The sequence below is a fragment of the Zonotrichia albicollis genome, chromosome 1 (genome assembly GCF_047830755.1).
Source record: "Zonotrichia albicollis isolate bZonAlb1 chromosome 1, bZonAlb1.hap1, whole genome shotgun sequence".
Classification (NCBI taxonomy): domain Eukaryota; kingdom Metazoa; phylum Chordata; class Aves; order Passeriformes; family Passerellidae; genus Zonotrichia; species Zonotrichia albicollis.
The window spans coordinates 128,450,807-128,467,230 of record NC_133819.1 but is presented as its reverse complement, the minus strand read 5'-3'; the positions used below and the strand labels follow the sequence as shown (position 1 = coordinate 128,467,230).

At 39.9% G+C, this 16,424-nt stretch overlaps 1 protein-coding gene across 1 annotated transcript in view; it reads right to left on the bottom strand.

The window, feature by feature from the left end:
* Positions 1-10,748: 10,748 nt before the first annotated feature.
* Positions 10,749-16,424, bottom strand: part of ANGPT1 (angiopoietin 1) — a 152,708-nt gene continuing 147,032 nt past the window's right edge. The window contains exon 9 of the mRNA XM_005479425.4: positions 10,749-14,848. Within this exon, the coding sequence (XP_005479482.1) occupies positions 14,688-14,848 (161 nt within the window). The 3' untranslated portion in view covers positions 10,749-14,687. The remainder of the gene's footprint in view (positions 14,849-16,424) is intronic.

The following is a 16,424-nucleotide window of genomic DNA, read 5'->3' as shown; positions in this document are numbered from 1 at the left end:
TTTACAAAATTATTGAAATTCTGCTGATATGAGTTCTGACACTCAAGAATTAAAGAAAGTTTATTGCTATTACTACATTTTATGCAGTTTAATAGAAAATAATTTTAGAGAAGTCACAACCAAAAAAAAAAAAATTATTCAGCTAAGGGATGAAGCAGTTAAGAAATAATGTAAGTTAGAAATATTTTGCACTGCCTTGAGATAGTCTGTATATTCTGTCACATGGATTTTCTGTACAGAGACATGCACGGGAAATATTTTTGCATGTCGGAGACTGCAGCCTGAATATGGGATTACTTATTGTAGGCCACCCACAACACCATTGCACTGAAGTAACTCTTCTACCAGCAGTGATTCAGTTAACCTTTGATTAAACACAGGAATTTAAACTATGGAAAGGTCTGAAACCTGACACAGTCCTTTGACACCTCCATGTCTGTCATTAAAGATAATCCTGGTTAGGTACTGATTTTTGAAAATAGAATTAAACTACTTTGGTTTTCAATCCTAACCCTTCCATATTGCAAATGTAACCCTGCTGTGTTAAGAGACTTTCTGAATTACTGCTTCTCCTTTCAAGTTTCTGTGTTTGTGAGGGAGCTTTAAAGGGAGCACGGGGCCAGTGAACACAAACTGGGCAGCTCCATCACCAGCAAACGAAGTGCCTGTCCAGGCTGCAGTAATCAGTGGACCACAAAACTGACCAGGACTTCAGAGTCTGATCGTGCCCCATTCCTCCTTCACTTTTTCACACCTTAGTGAGACAGTCACCCTAAGATTAAGACAAACAACATGTTAGTAATTTTTTAATCTTTTCTTTGACTGAGCATCACCAATGCCATACCACTATTTTTAACTTTGGGGTGATCTCACTCCATCTTTTCCCACTATTTCTAGTAGGTTGTGTGATGGAAGCTCTGTGATGACCTGAGAGGCCCGCACTCTCGACATACTTTTATGCTTTTTTAATTGCTACATTTTCTGCTCTTCCTCAACTGTGTTTATCCAGGGTACTAAGAATACCCCAGTAGGAATCTCCCAATATTTCCTCAGCCTCCTGGTTTTTTCTCCTTTTTCCAACATTAAACACAGACAGGTTCTCATTTTTCAGCTTTTGTGTCTCACCTGGATACAAAAGTAAAATAAAGAAGTCTAAAATAAAACTAGGATGGAGCACAACTCAGCAGAAAATAGTGAATGGTGTTCCAAAGTTCATAGGCGGTGAAATATGAGAAAGTCTTTGGATTTATACTGTTTTTGAGAAATTGCCCATCAGTTTTTGGATAGGTCATGTACTGCAGCCAATATGGAATAAGCAAGGTCCTGGCTGAGAATAGCCGAGGCACTGGCTGTTCTGCAAAGACAGCTCTTACACCTTTAATCACTAGCAATGCTGTTGGTGACAGGACATCACCTCACAAAGGGCCTGATCTCGGAATTATGGCAGTAGTCCAACTTGAGCAAAGCAAAAACTGGCTGACACCAGAAGACTTCTCTTGAAGGCATGCAAGAATCCTGACCAGACTGCACAGTGCCCTCCTCAGCCATCTTCAAGCCACTCAGATGCCCCCAGATGCTGAAGTGTCCACCAGTCTCTTCAAGTCACTGAAAACCAGTTACATGACTTTGAGAGAGAGAATGTTCAACTTTTTCTTTTTCCCCAGAAGAAGATTTCCGATCTGCTTTATCAGCCTATATCCTCTTGCCAGTGCACATAGGATGTTCCTAGAGCACAGCCACTCACAGTAAACTGAAAAAATCGAAGAAGAGGCCTTGTTTTGTTTTCTGTTATCTCCATGATGTACAGGCATTATGCCTATACATCCTTGATCAGTTGTCAAGGACAATTCAGTCCTTGACAAGGCTTCGAGTGGCATCTACTTCACTGTCCCAGTTCCAGTAGTGCAACTGCAGTTTACATGGATCTAGCCAAATTTCTGGTTCCTCTTCATAGGTGTCATATGAAGGAACAGTAAAAAGATTTCAAAATTATTAATTGCAAAAGGGCTGTTGGAAGATTCTGTATGAATGGAGGCATTTTAGAAACATGCCTATGTTAATATTAAAAAGCATTTCATCAGCACCTTATGGAAAGAAGGAAAAAAAGAAAAAAGAAGGACAACCTAGGGAAGCTTCAGTTTAAAGCTGAGCAATGCAAACAAGGAAAGATGACAAGAGTAGAAAAGACTCCTTTGGGGATGTGGCCTTTATGGAAGAAGGAAGGTGAAATCTTGCTCTTGTCAGTGAAGCTCAATTTACAGTACCAAAGAGGGCATTTCATTTTGGCAGGGTCCTGCTGTCTGCTTGTTGGAGCCACTTATTGTGCAATCATTTCTGATTACAATGTGCAGAGCACTGTCTGGAGACAAGTACTTTGGGATGCACAGAATAACCTGGTATTTCCTGGTGGAATGCCTACCTTATCGCTTCCATGACACTAATCTCATAATTCACTCACCGAGCAATAAAGATTTCTCTTACAAATTAAATCTATTTGATAATCCATTCTGTGTTTTGACATGCTTGGTATGCTGCTACTCATGTTCTTTCCTGAATAGCAGTTTAATATGGTGATTTGTGATGCCAGCAGGAGGCTCAGACAGGTGCATGGATAAATAGAGTTTCTCCATGTTTCCATTGGCAATGAAGAAACCTCATGGACTGCAAAATCTCTGTTTTCCCTGCCTTGCTATTTTGTGTAAATCCTTGTTGAGTGTTGTTTCTGGAAAAGTGAATACAGAAAGAAAGAATACCAGCTAGCATTTCCTGACTTCATTTTTGTGAAAAAAAAGAAGAATGTTTGATTCTGTTTTGGTTTTGTTTTATTTATATTATGTTCCAGACTAAAGGCCACAAATTCAGGCCTCACAAATTCATTTTGATAGGTCCTGAACCTGTCCCAAATTTCTAGAAGCTAAAGACATCAAGAGACACAGTACAAAATCCTGAAGAAAAGGTATGGCCAGGAGGCAGTTCTGAACCCATCAAAGTAGGTTGGTTGCGCATGCACTGCACAAGTGTTAGTACTTTGAAAAGTACAATGGCTTTATTTTCTAGCTTGCCTTTCATTTAGTAGGAATAGCACTGCTTGTCATGAAAACATTCATTTTCTCTTATTCACTAGGTGTGACATGCTCTGAAAGTCCTGGTTCCTGGACGTGCTCCTCATAGGGTAATCAACTGGAAAATATCCCATTTAATAAATCTGTGGCATTAAGTAAAAATGGGCTCTCCCCAGCTGAGTATCAGTGAGGTTTGTTATGTGTCAACAAACTGATCTGTTAGAACCACATCTGCAAAACATTTCAGTGTCTAACTCATAAGTGGAAATGTCTGTCTAGAAGAATATAAAATAATGATGCTGATTTGGGCCCCTTCATGGTGTGTTATAGTGATAACGCTGGGAAGGGTTTTTTTTGTTAGCATGGGATGTGGTATCCGAGCTCCTTTGTGGCCAGCTTCATCTGACCCAAACAAGATGGCAGGAAGGATATTGGACTCATCTTCCATGAGCCTCCAAGCTTCCAGGTAATCTGCAGAGCAGATGAGAACTGAACCAGAGGCCCAGGCCCAGCTGCTGTGAAAAATGGCCTTTCAGCCACTAAACAACCTTCAAAATGCTGCTTTTCTAAGGGTATCTATTCCATAATCCTATGGTTCTTAACAGCCAAGGTTGTGAGGCTGAAATTTCTCTGCTTGTGTAACACAGTGCCAGCTCCTTCATGTTGCACCTCAGGCACCATCAAACCTGCCTGTGGAGCTGGAACACTTCTGGGACAGCCATGGAATGGTTGTCTGTCTGTCGTGCTTGAGTCCAGTGGGTAACCAAATTGCTTCTGGTTTTCTTTCATATGTATTCATTTTTATTTGTTCAGAGATGCTAAATTGGTTGCCTTTGAAACTCAAAGAGGACAAGAGCACACAAACAAATGGGTTTCTCCAGCTTTCTAAATATTGATTTACTCCTGGTTTCTGTAAGAAATGACATGAAATCCTGCTAATATCTAAGGTTATCTGTGGCCTTGTGACCTGTGAATCCTAACCTCAGTGCGACTGGGGTTGGAACACTAGAAAGTGAAAGGTCAGTGAAATAGTGAGATAGTTTATGTATGGCAACAGGATGAGCAGTTTGGGCTGCTCTGAAGATATTAATTTGGACCATCCCATGGCAAATATTACTCAGGTGCACTAAAGGGGAAAAAAGAAATTTTTGAAGTCTTGAAAAGACAAAGTACCTTTTCCATTGCTGAATATGACTCCAGAGTAAATAAAGGCACTGAAATGAGCAGATTAGTTGGAGAATTAAAAATATACAATTATAAGTATATATTTTCATTTCCCAATTAATCAGTCTTCATTAATCAAAAAATCTATTGAAATGTAGTTCTTGAAGCATGATATAAAACTGTGTCATGGTTTGAGCCTGGCACAGAGCCAGTGCCCCCATGAAAATGCCTCACCCTGGTGTCTGCTGTGAGATGTGACCAGGAATGAGCAAAACAGGCTCCAACTTAAACATAAATAACACTTTATTACCTAAAACTACAGGGAAAAAATAGGAAAGACTATAAGGAAAAGAAAAAAAAATTGAAAGCCTTACAAAACCCACTTTCCCTCCTCCCCACTCCCTAACTTTCCCAATCCAATACATTCTCTCAAAAATACCAACTGCTCAGCCTTGGCCCCACACGTTAGTATACTCAAACTGCAGTTCATGGAGAGGAAAAGGAGTCCTTCTTGTTCCATAGGCTTTTCCTGGAAACAGTGAAATCCCGGATGCTTCTTTGTCACTTTGGCACCGCCCGGAAAGTCCATTTCTGCCGCTTGTGACATGTTCCTTCCATGCTCAGTGCTCTCACCACTGAGACATGGCCAGAGCTGCTTTTAGGGTGGTCTTTCAAGGATGCCTTGTCTCACTCCAAAAAGGCACAGTCTCTGCTTTTGGGACATCTGTCCCCCCCATATATTTCCAACCCCCTGGGGCCGGGGGGTCCTCACAAATGAACCCTCCTGGTTTTGAGGCACTGCCTCCCCCTAAATGCAGTCTGTGTCACAGGAACAACTGAGTCCATGGCTACAAGAAAACGTCCAGCCCAAAGGCCACTCCAAATCATCTCTCCCCATCCAATCATCTCCACAAACTCCGGGCCAAGGTCCTTATCTCATATCATCTCTCATCTCCCTTCTTATTCAGCTTCGAGGAGGATTAGCATTTTTGCAAGGCCCCAATCATGCAGGAAAGGGTTAAAAGTTTTCAGTCTCTGTCTGTCGGTCCCGGAACGGCTCCCACGCATGCTGCCCACACGCTGCCGCTGCGGCCGGGCAGTCTTCCTCCCCCTTCTCGCTGGCTGCTCTCCTGGGGGGGGGGGAAGGGGAGCTGGCTGCCCGATGTCTCTTGGGGCTCCCCCACCCTTCCATCCTTGGAGCCCCCCCCGAAGCCCCCTCAAGCCCATCACTGTCCAGGCCCAGGCCTCACCGCATGGCTGGCCCCTCCCCCGCCCAGCAGCAGCGGGCCGGGCGAGGGAGAGAGGTCTGAACTCCTCGGCCGCGATGTCCAAAAAGAGGAAATGCCAGGGCAGTGCCCTGCTTTTAACCCCTGTGTATTCTCGGAGGTGTGTCCAAACCCCACTGGCTACACCAGGTGTCAGTATGAAACCCAAAACCTTCATTGGTTTGACCACAGCTTCCCAGAATTCTCACTCCTTCCGGGTCAACCCATGACACTCCACCCTTCACCTCCGAGAATACACTTTCTAAAATTATCAACAGGACTACAAAACACTTCTACACAACAATACCTTAGATTCACTATGACTATTCATCTACCTTAACTTAGTACATGCTTTCCTTATTCTTCTTGGTCTCATCTCACAGCTTTACTTCATCATTCTCCCGTGATTCGATTTCCCGGTCAGGGAACCAAAAAATGTCATGGTTTGAGCCTGGCACAGAGCCAGTGCCCCCATGAAAATGCCTCACCCTGGTGTCTGCTGTGAGATGTGACCAGGAATGAGCAAAACAGGCTCCAACTTAAACATAAATAACACTTTATTACCTAAAACTACAGGGAAAAAATAGGAAAGACTATAAGGAAAAGAAAAAAAAATTGAAAGCCTTACAAAACCCACTTTCCCTCCTCCCCACTCCCTAACTTTCCCAATCCAATACATTCTCTCAAAAATACCAACTGCTCAGCCTTGGCCCCACACGTTAGTATACTCAAACTGCAGTTCATGGAGAGGAAAAGGAGTCCTTCTTGTTCCATAGGCTTTTCCTGGAAACAGTGAAATCCCGGATGCTTCTTTGTCACTTTGGCACCGCCCGGAAAGTCCATTTCTGCCGCTTGTGACATGTTCCTTCCATGCTCAGTGCTCTCACCACTGAGACATGGCCAGAGCTGCTTTTAGGGTGGTCTTTCAAGGATGCCTTGTCTCACTCCAAAAAGGCACAGTCTCTGCTTTTGGGACATCTGTCCCCCCCATATATTTCCAACCCCCTGGGGCCGGGGGGTCCTCACAAATGAACCCTCCTGGTTTTGAGGCACTGCCTCCCCCTAAATGCAGTCTGTGTCACAGGAACAACTGAGTCCATGGCTACAAGAAAACGTCCAGCCCAAAGGCCACTCCAAATCATCTCTCCCCATCCAATCATCTCCACAAACTCCGGGCCAAGGTCCTTATCTCATATCATCTCTCATCTCCCTTCTTATTCAGCTTCGAGGAGGATTAGCATTTTTGCAAGGCCCCAATCATGCAGGAAAGGGTTAAAAGTTTTCAGTCTCTGTCTGTCGGTCCCGGAACGGCTCCCACGCATGCTGCCCACACGCTGCCGCTGCGGCCGGGCAGTCTTCCTCCCCCTTCTCGCTGGCTGCTCTCCTGGGGGGGGGGGAAGGGGAGCTGGCTGCCCGATGTCTCTTGGGGCTCCCCCACCCTTCCATCCTTGGAGCCCCCCCCGAAGCCCCCTCAAGCCCATCACTGTCCAGGCCCAGGCCTCACCGCATGGCTGGCCCCTCCCCCGCCCAGCAGCAGCGGGCCGGGCGAGGGAGAGAGGTCTGAACTCCTCGGCCGCGATGTCCAAAAAGAGGAAATGCCAGGGCAGTGCCCTGCTTTTAACCCCTGTGTATTCTCGGAGGTGTGTCCAAACCCCACTGGCTACACCAGGTGTCAGTATGAAACCCAAAACCTTCATTGGTTTGACCACAGCTTCCCAGAATTCTCACTCCTTCCGGGTCAACCCATGACAAACTGTGAGAGAGCAATTAAAACACTCAGGATAACACATCGTGCATAAATTCATTAAATTTAGATTCAAAGAAGAAATTGGATTTTTGCCTTTACAACTGCTGAGAATTAATCTTGAATACTATTTTAATGTGTTTTTTTTCAAATATAGTTCATTTCCCATCTTGGAAACTATGGCTTTCTGTTCTTTGCTTCTTCCTTGCACACCTCTTGATGGGTTTCCTCTGTACACATAATTCTGGTCTAGTGAAAATGTAGAAACTGCAACACACATTTTTAGAATGGTTTTATGTTACTTCCCTTTCTCAGTCACCCACGTCTTTTTGAGCAACTTTTTATACTGAACAAATTAAAATAGTTCTTTTCTTTAGGGAGGGTCTACACTGCTAGAAAGCCAGTGTATTTTTAATCTACTTGGAATAAACTGAAATCAGTGGGAGTTCAGTACTTTTAAAACTGAAAACATGTACCTAAATAGAAACTTCCTTTTGACATCTGTGCTGGACATCCTGACCATTTTTATTGGTCCCTTCTGTTTCCTTTTCTTAGCTCTCTCATTTCACGTTTAGTTGATTCTGGTGATGAATTAATCTTTGGAAAAACTTCTTTTCCAACCACAGGTGGCAGCAGACAGCAGAAGCTTAAGGGAAAAGTGCTTCTCTGTATCTCAGAGTGAGCTGAGATGACAGGTTAGCTTGTCTTGTTCCACAATCAGTGTTCTCTATAATTTTCTCCACGCATCCAGTGGCTACTTAAACTATATGTTTTATATATTTATGTTATATTTAAGTGCACTGAAAATATAAGCATTTTTGATTTTTTACTCTCTGAGTGCTCACATGAATAAATCTTAACCTTAACAGCTTAGTCACCCTATGAATCTTAGATTTACAACATTTTATATATACTTGCGCTTAATCTATTTTAGATTATATCAAACTGAAGTAGTTTTTCTGATCTTTTCTCTGTGAGGTAGCTCACACAGTCTGAAAAGGAGACTCAGGAAATGCAGGTGCCAAGCAAATTTGCTCAAGTCATTCAATCAAAAAGAATCTGTGAGAAGCTTTTCGCTCCTGCCTAAATCTTCATTCATAAACCCATATTCACAGTCACAGACGTAAATTTTCTATCTCTGCATTTCACATTTTTTTGGGTAAAACTGCTCTGGCTAATAAACTTATTTTTCCCAGACAAAGTCTGGTATGTGTATTACTGTATGTGTATTACTTTTCCCAAAGCCTTGAATACTCCAAACTAATGCCAAAACTTTCATTACATGCTAAAACCGAGGGATATTGGACACATCTTCACCTATGTGTTTAAAAAACTGTCTGCTCCCATAGCAAAAACTAGCACAGGTTCCTTAATCTAATAAATAGAGTAAATTAGTGGAAAAGCCTTCGGCTAATGCCATTGTACTTCTAAAAAGTTATTGAGCTGTATTTGCATCATCTTTTTCTAGTGACCAGGCATTCTAAAGTCGTCCCAGAAGAGCTGCTTTAAAGTGTGCACAGCCTACAGGTAAATGTGCAGAGATATCATTCCATGGGAACAGCTGTCGTGGTGGCTGCTGGGCCATGGCTCTACTCTGTCTCAGAAAGGTATTCCAAGAGAAACAGGTGGGAGGGAAACAGGGATGTGGCAGGAGGGGAGCTTGAGGACACCTTCATTACCTGGATGAAGGTACAGATAGCCCTGGTGTGGCTGGCCAGTGGGAAGCTGCTGGTCACAGGGAGCCAGAACCAGCATTTGTGGGCCTCAGGATCTGCACTGATGTTACTACCAGGAGTTCCAGATTTCCTGAAAGGACTGAATGAAACTGCTCAAAAAAGAAAGGGTTGTTTCCTGGCTGTGTGATTCTCCATGTGAAGGCAGAGCAGAAGATGGCGACAAGAACCATTGCATTAACTCAGGAGAAATTTGCCTGGAGGTTTTACAGAAGAAACAGCACTGAGTGAAGCTATCAAAGAGGTTAAATAAGCATCTCTGGTGGATGAAATCTGAACTCCAAACTAGAAGTGTTTAAATTAAAAAAAAAAAAAAAAGAAAAAACAAAAGAAAAAACTTTCCTTCAAAGGAGGAGGAGTAAAACCATGCAGGAGTTCTGCTCTATTACTCAAAATAAGTCAGTGGTTTGATGATGCAGCTGAATGAGATCAGGTCAGAGATGTGTAGTTTTCTTTAGAGTAGACAACGATTCTAAATATAAGTGGGTTACAAAAGGATGGTGATTCACATCTTTTAGTGGAAGAGTAAATATTATCTAAAGTTGATTTCTCTATTGGTGGATTTGTGTCTCATGCTAAAAGCATGAACTGTTTTTCAAGCAGCGCGTTAGCAACAATTCATCTAAGGAGGAACTGTTTCTTAGTATTGCTTTAGATTTTACCAGTGTACCTCCATTACACTGTAAATAATAAATAAAAGCAGAAAGTAAAAGGGTGATAATATTCCTTTTAGGCTTTGGAAAATTAATTGGATACTAATGGTGCTCTAATAAATGTGTTAAAAGATTCTTCTGCTGAATTTTTCTTCAGTATTTCTTATCCAGTGCTTTCATCTTTGCCATTTTGCTGCATTCTTTTTGTCAGACTGACTGCCCTCTTTTGCTGACCTTGACTTCAGCTTCTTAATATGATTCCTTTACACTCTTAGTTTTGTTATTCTGTGATACAAATTTTTCATACTCAACTCTTCCTTACCTGCTTTAGTGCATCAAGATTCTCCTTTTTTTTTAACCTTGATTGAGATTTTTTCCCCTCCATTTCCACTGTGTCTGAGAAGCTGCCTATAAATTACTCTTCTGGAGTCCCTTTCAGGGCTGACCAGGCAAAGCATCTGCTTCCTGTTTAAGTGGAAAGCAGGACCTCTGTGTGCCTTATTTTTCACTTCACAACCTTGCAGAGCAAATGACAAGCATCAAGCAATGTTCCTTACCCGTGGTTTGGTGGGGAGTGACTCTGCTCTCCCCACAGGTGGTGGTGTGCACACGTGCATCTGCAGAGCTGTTAAACGTGGTGCTTGCCTCCTGTGACCACTTCCACACAGCAAAAGGCAAACACTGCCAGAAGTTTAAAAGGAGTCATAAGGGAACTACTAAAGTGGGAGTAAGGTGAGAAGTGTAAGAAGAGAAGGAAAATTTATGGTAACACTTCAAGGCTCAAGACTATTCCTATCAAAACACAAGACTGGTGTTTAGGCCTTGATGCGCTTTAATATATCTTTTGGGGGTCATATTTACAGTATATATCCATTCTTTAATGTCCTTTAATTGAAGTCACTGGCTTAAAAAACTGTACTGGGCATTAAAAATTTTATCTAGTGGAAGAAAAAAGTTTCTAATTTCACCAGATTTTGGATGAGCATAGGTACTATTTCATCATCAGTACTTAAAAGTTACACAGCAGAATGCAATATTCTCTAAAGGAACTTTTTCATTTTTACAGCACTTGCTACACAGCTAACTTGACATAACCATAAGCAGCATATCAAAAATCCATGCTAAATTTGTCCCTGTGCAAAGTTTATAAAAACACACAGACAAACAAACCACTCAGAACATATAAATAGAAATAATACCCATAGATTTCTACTCATATGAGCAAGAGCCAGGCAGAGGGGATTTGGACATTCCTAGAGGACAAGGGAGCTCCCACAATGTGTGATAGTCATGGCACAGTAAATATGAAGCTGCTGTGTCTCACAGGTAATCCCTTCCTTTCAACTCTTCTCAATCTTTCTGTCTTGTCCCTCTCTTCATTACAGTCCCATACCCCTGTCTTTCTCCTTCCTGCTATTGCTGCATGAGAAAGGCTCCTTTAGTTTTGTTGTTTTTTTCTTCTTTTTTTTTACCTTAAGAGATTAAAGGTCCTCTAGTAAAAATTTGAGCAAGATCATTTTGATTGTCTGTGTGAAGTTTTCTCTGGATGTATGGATTTGTGTGTGTCTGTGTGCACACCACAGCTGAGAGTCAGAGAGCAGCAGCAAGCTGTATTCAGAGTTAGTGCCTCCCTCCTCAAGCTGTCCAGCCCATGTAAAAGCTGGTAGGTAAGAATGCTTTAAATGTTTTTTGGCACAGTTGCAGAACAGTCTGGTTGTAAATTACGCTTGATCCTACCTAGAGAATTAAGCTCTTGTTGTGATTGCTATTTCAGTTTCATTCTTCCCAGAGATGGGGAAACTGTGCCAATCCCAAACGAGATTATTTGAGGCATGGTCAGAGCTGTGGTTTGAGCTTCTAGTCTGCAGAGAAGAAAGTTGTTTTTATAGCTGGAAGGGTTTTTTAAGGAACTTTATCTTGGGACATAGTTGTACAAATGACTATAAATGATTTACCTACTTAGTAGGTCAGTACTGGATGTTAGGGCACTTAGGAAAGTGTGCATTTAAATAACATTTCCAGCCTCAAAAGATATTAAAAATTAAGGATCAATATGCTTTGGAAAACATATTTATTAGTTTGTCAAAACTTTGTGTATTTTTGTTTTATAAATCAGAACATTATCTGTGTAGAGTAAATAGTAAAGTTATTATTACCACTGACCAATGACTATTTGTCAAGGCAAGTAGGATTTCAATATAAATAAACTCCAAATCTAGAATTTTAGGAATTGCAACTCTTCAATTTATGCCAGTACACATTCATCCAACTTTAGGAGCAAAATGTACTTTTATTTCTATAGTTCCTTGCACCTTTAGTGTTGATTTGAAAAGCTGTGTTTGCCTGAAGGAACATAACAAGTCAATTAAGAAAAAATTCCTGAGAAAATGAGGATAAATTATTCTACATGACAAAGACATGCTAAACCTGATCACTATAGCGTTAAAAGGCATACAAATGGAGCAGAAGGAATTTCTGGGTAAGAGATCAGCGGAGATTTGTCACTGCCATACATGATTGAATGATTGATAGAAGAACACATCATAAAGCAAGGAAAACATCACACTTCAGTTTGCATCTTTGCCTGTTGAATAAAAGAAATCTTGTATTTTAAGATTAATAGAGAATTTTATGATTTGAACCAAAGATAAAAAATATAGTCCCATGATTTTAATCAAGGAAATTCAATAAAAAATATTGGTGTAGGGATATAAAAAGTTAGAAATAATAATTACTGGATAAAATTAGAGTTTCTCCCTTCCTACAGATCTGTCTAAGCTTATTACTATTTCTTACATGGAGAGATAGTGGCTTTTGAAATGTTATCAGCCTGTCACAGAAAGGTATACTTAGAGCAAAGCAAAATCACATAGTCCACAATTTTTAAAAACATTTTATTATAAAGGATAGGAAACCAAATCCACTTTTTTTTTTTTCCAAACCCAGATAAATAAACAGTAAATATCATGCTTTTAATTCTAAATGTGTTTTGCCTTTTGCAATAGGATCTGCAAAAATGGCATTCTTAACTTGGAGACCTGCAAAACTCTGTCTTTTGAGAATGTAGTGGAAGATAGACTGCATATTTTGGACGTTAATGAAGACTATTAGAAAAACCTGCTGAAACTAGGACAAAACATGTATGTGAAGAAAGTGCTATGTAAAGAGTAGTTTGGTAACTTATTCAGCAGAAAACTTCAAATTAACCCTTAGTCAAGATTATTTCAAATATATATATAAATATATACAACTACACAAAAAAAATTTCTTCCCACTTAAAATGAAACAAACATCAAAATGTAACAAAATCAGAGAACCCTTAGGGGCTGCAATAGCCCTCAGTGGTAGTATAACCTTGTGATCTTTAGGAAGAGGTGTTCATAAATATCCAAGTATTTTTTCTCTATTCCATAGAAATAAACTGCTAAATGGAAAAAAATAGGTAGAAAGCAAGGGGAAAAAAGAGTTATCATTATTCTTTTAAAAAAATCAGATAATTGTTGTGCCTCATCTCAGGAACAGTTTAATAAGTGGAACCAAGCAACAAAGAGATGAGCAAACACCTCACCACATGCAGATTCTGTGTGCCGTGTTGGTCCCAATTTAATTGATGAGAGTATTGTTTTTGATTTCAGTAGGGTAAAATTTTTCATTTAATTTCTAGTAGAAGTAGAATGACTGTGAACTACTTCCCCAAATAGACTTTATTCATACAACTTAATCAAAAGGGCTGTAAATGGAAAGAGTTATCTCTGTATCCTCATAGGCCACACATTACTTTATTGTTTGTTATTAGAAGACTTTTATCTTTTCCAATAATCCCACACTTTTGCAACATTTTAATAGAACAAAATTACTTGTTAGCACTCTGTAAGCAGTCATCTAAAGTTCTTTAACATTTATATCCTTTTGAGGCTTTTCACCCTTTGCATGGGTTCAGGGTTTCCTGTACAAAATAAATGACTGTTGCAGGAAAGATATGATATTTACAAGTTCACAATTCTTTATTTTTTATACAGTTCTGATGAGTATTTCTTATAGTTGTAGCCTAAGCACTGTGTAAAACTGGCATGCTTCTGATATTCACAAAAATGTAATAAAAAAGTAAAATAATTCAGGATAAATTGCGCACATGCAAGGATACTGCAAAATTAATCCATTGCCTTAAGCTATGCATTTATGTAATTTTTTATACTCTAACAGTTTGCCTTCCTATGTATTTGATGGAAAAATTCCATGCAAAATCCTGTATTTTCTCTTGGATAATATTTCACGTTCTTTAAACCTTCCATTAATTATTCTACATGACATTCAGACTGCTTTTAATGAAAGAAAGGAAAAACCTAAAAACACAGCTACTTTTGTTATCACACTATAAATCCTAGCTCAGGGATTACGCCAATTACCTGATTTACCTCTACAGAGCAACTGAGGAATTCATGCCTATTATCCTTATCATTATTCATATGTTTGTCTCAGTTTATTAGAAACTTGTCTTTAAAGTATTTAATGAAAAATTTTATTTGCACAAATAATTTGACTTTGGGATTCACATAAATCCATCCACTATTCAAAATCAGTTCATTAAGAAAAACAATATTTGGAGTGGTCACCTTGGATGTTTTAAGAAAAGTTTTAATAAAAGTGTCTCTGTAATCCTTTTTCATGGGTATAATGTTGTCATTTCACTGCTGAATAACATTCTACTCAATAGACCATGGTTGATATGTTCCAGTTCTTCAAATTCTGATTCTGTTGCTGAATTAAAACAAAGGAAACAAAAAAGACATCCACTGGCAAGCACCAAGTTTGTGCAGAATAGCCAAATCCAGTTCTTTGGAAAATAATTTCAGCCACCTTCTTCTAAACCAAGCTCTCCGCAGTAATCAGAGGGTGGGGTCGCTGTTGGGAAGTGTGTGCAGGTTATGGAGAGACAGCGAAGCAACTTTGCATCATCCCTACACGCTGCTTTCAGAAGCCCTTCACCTTTTCCCTTCAGACTGTGCCAGTGCTGCTCTGAGGGCGCTGCCAGCCTGGCTCCTGCTAGGATCCGCCGCGGAATTCCTTCAGAAGTCCAAAGGCCGAATCATCATGGTGGTGGAGCGCAAGGAGTAGCTGGGGCCTTTGAAGTAATGCCACTTGATGCCATTGAGCTTCCCGTGGTTCTGTCCAGCTGTGTAGAACATCCCATTGAGGTTGGAGGGGCCACAGGCATCAAACCACCACCCTGAAACCAGTAAGACAAATACTGAAACTGCAAATGCACTAAATATTTTACTTTGTTGTATTAGGTTTAGCTGATTAGGAAATTCTGGTAAATAGGTCAATAATAGTGCTGGTGTCATATTTTCATATTTTCCTTTTTTGCTCTTTTGTGCGATTCTTTCGTCAGGAGTGCTGGAGAACACACACATCTATTTACAGCATTGCAAAAGTAATTATGTCCCAATGCACTCTAATTTTATTCTCAGTATGTGGAGTAAAAACAAGAACTTGAGAGACAAATTAAGCGATTTTAATATTTAGATAATATTGTATTTTTCATTTAAACCTCAGAAAAAGACCATAATTCAAAAGTATTTGGAATAATTTCACCTGTTATGTTGAGTATAAGCATGACTTGATTTTATTTACCAGCCCTTTTCTACTGCTTTAATTGTGATTGTTCGCTGCTCAGTTACTTTTGTTTCCAGAATAGATGTTAAAGATTCTCATAACTGAATTATGAGAATTGTGGTGTTGCATTGCCCTACTTTAAATTGTTGCTTTAAGATGAAATTAATCAGTGAACTCTCTTGTTTATCTCTCCAAGATCTTTTCTTGTTAAGGTGAATTTTAGATTGCCATGGGACCTAGAGTTTTAAGAAAAATTCCAAATAACATGAAACTTGGCAACACTAGGACTACAGAACACAAACTGATGAATATAAACTAGGTGATATGCTGACTCTGCTGAAAGTAGTGGGAGTTTTGCTGGATACCTTGATGGGAATTGAATTTTCTCTCCAACACCTTGCAGAGTATCTATGCATAGTAGAGAGAAAGATGTTTAGTTCAGACTGAGAAAGGCAGAATGAATTCCCACACTCCAAAAAGCAAATATCCCCAATATCAAAACCGTATTAACTTCTGTGGCTAGGACTTCTATTTGTCAGAAAAGTTTCTGTTGGGACTTTTTTCATAGTGAGACTTATAATTTTGTAAATCTTTCGCACAGCTTTTATGCATCTTTCCATGGAATATGCTTGTACTGAGCATTTTTGTCATGAGGCAAATAAGATCATAAAGATTAGGTAATGACTTTTGCTTTTCTCAGTTAAATGCTACTTTAATCTTAAAAAAAGCTATTTCAGCCTGTACATCACAGCATTGCCATCTTCCCTTGTGAAGCATTCCCTAACAATCCTGGCAGTGACAAACAGATCATCCAGTGAGTGCACACTGAATTCTGCTGGTGTCACTGTGGACTAGAATGCAGAATTTAAAATTTTCTGCATGTTTTCCACTTTGACTTCTGGAAAAGGAATTAAAGTGTGACAAACTCCTTTTAGATAATGTTCACTGTCACAGGGAATCCTCCAATTCCTTCATATTTAGTGGTTAGGCTTTTATCTACCTGTAATGAATGCATTATATGAAACCACTTCAGTCTATGGTATACTGCCACTGTTATGGTACTGGTTGTGTTTAGCCCTCAGAACCAGTGCTTACTCTGTTCTTTGTATTCAGATCCAAATAATTTATGCTTCTAGTCCTGTAATTCTTAAGATTTTGGAAAGTACTTAGTGTTTTGGTTTTTTTAA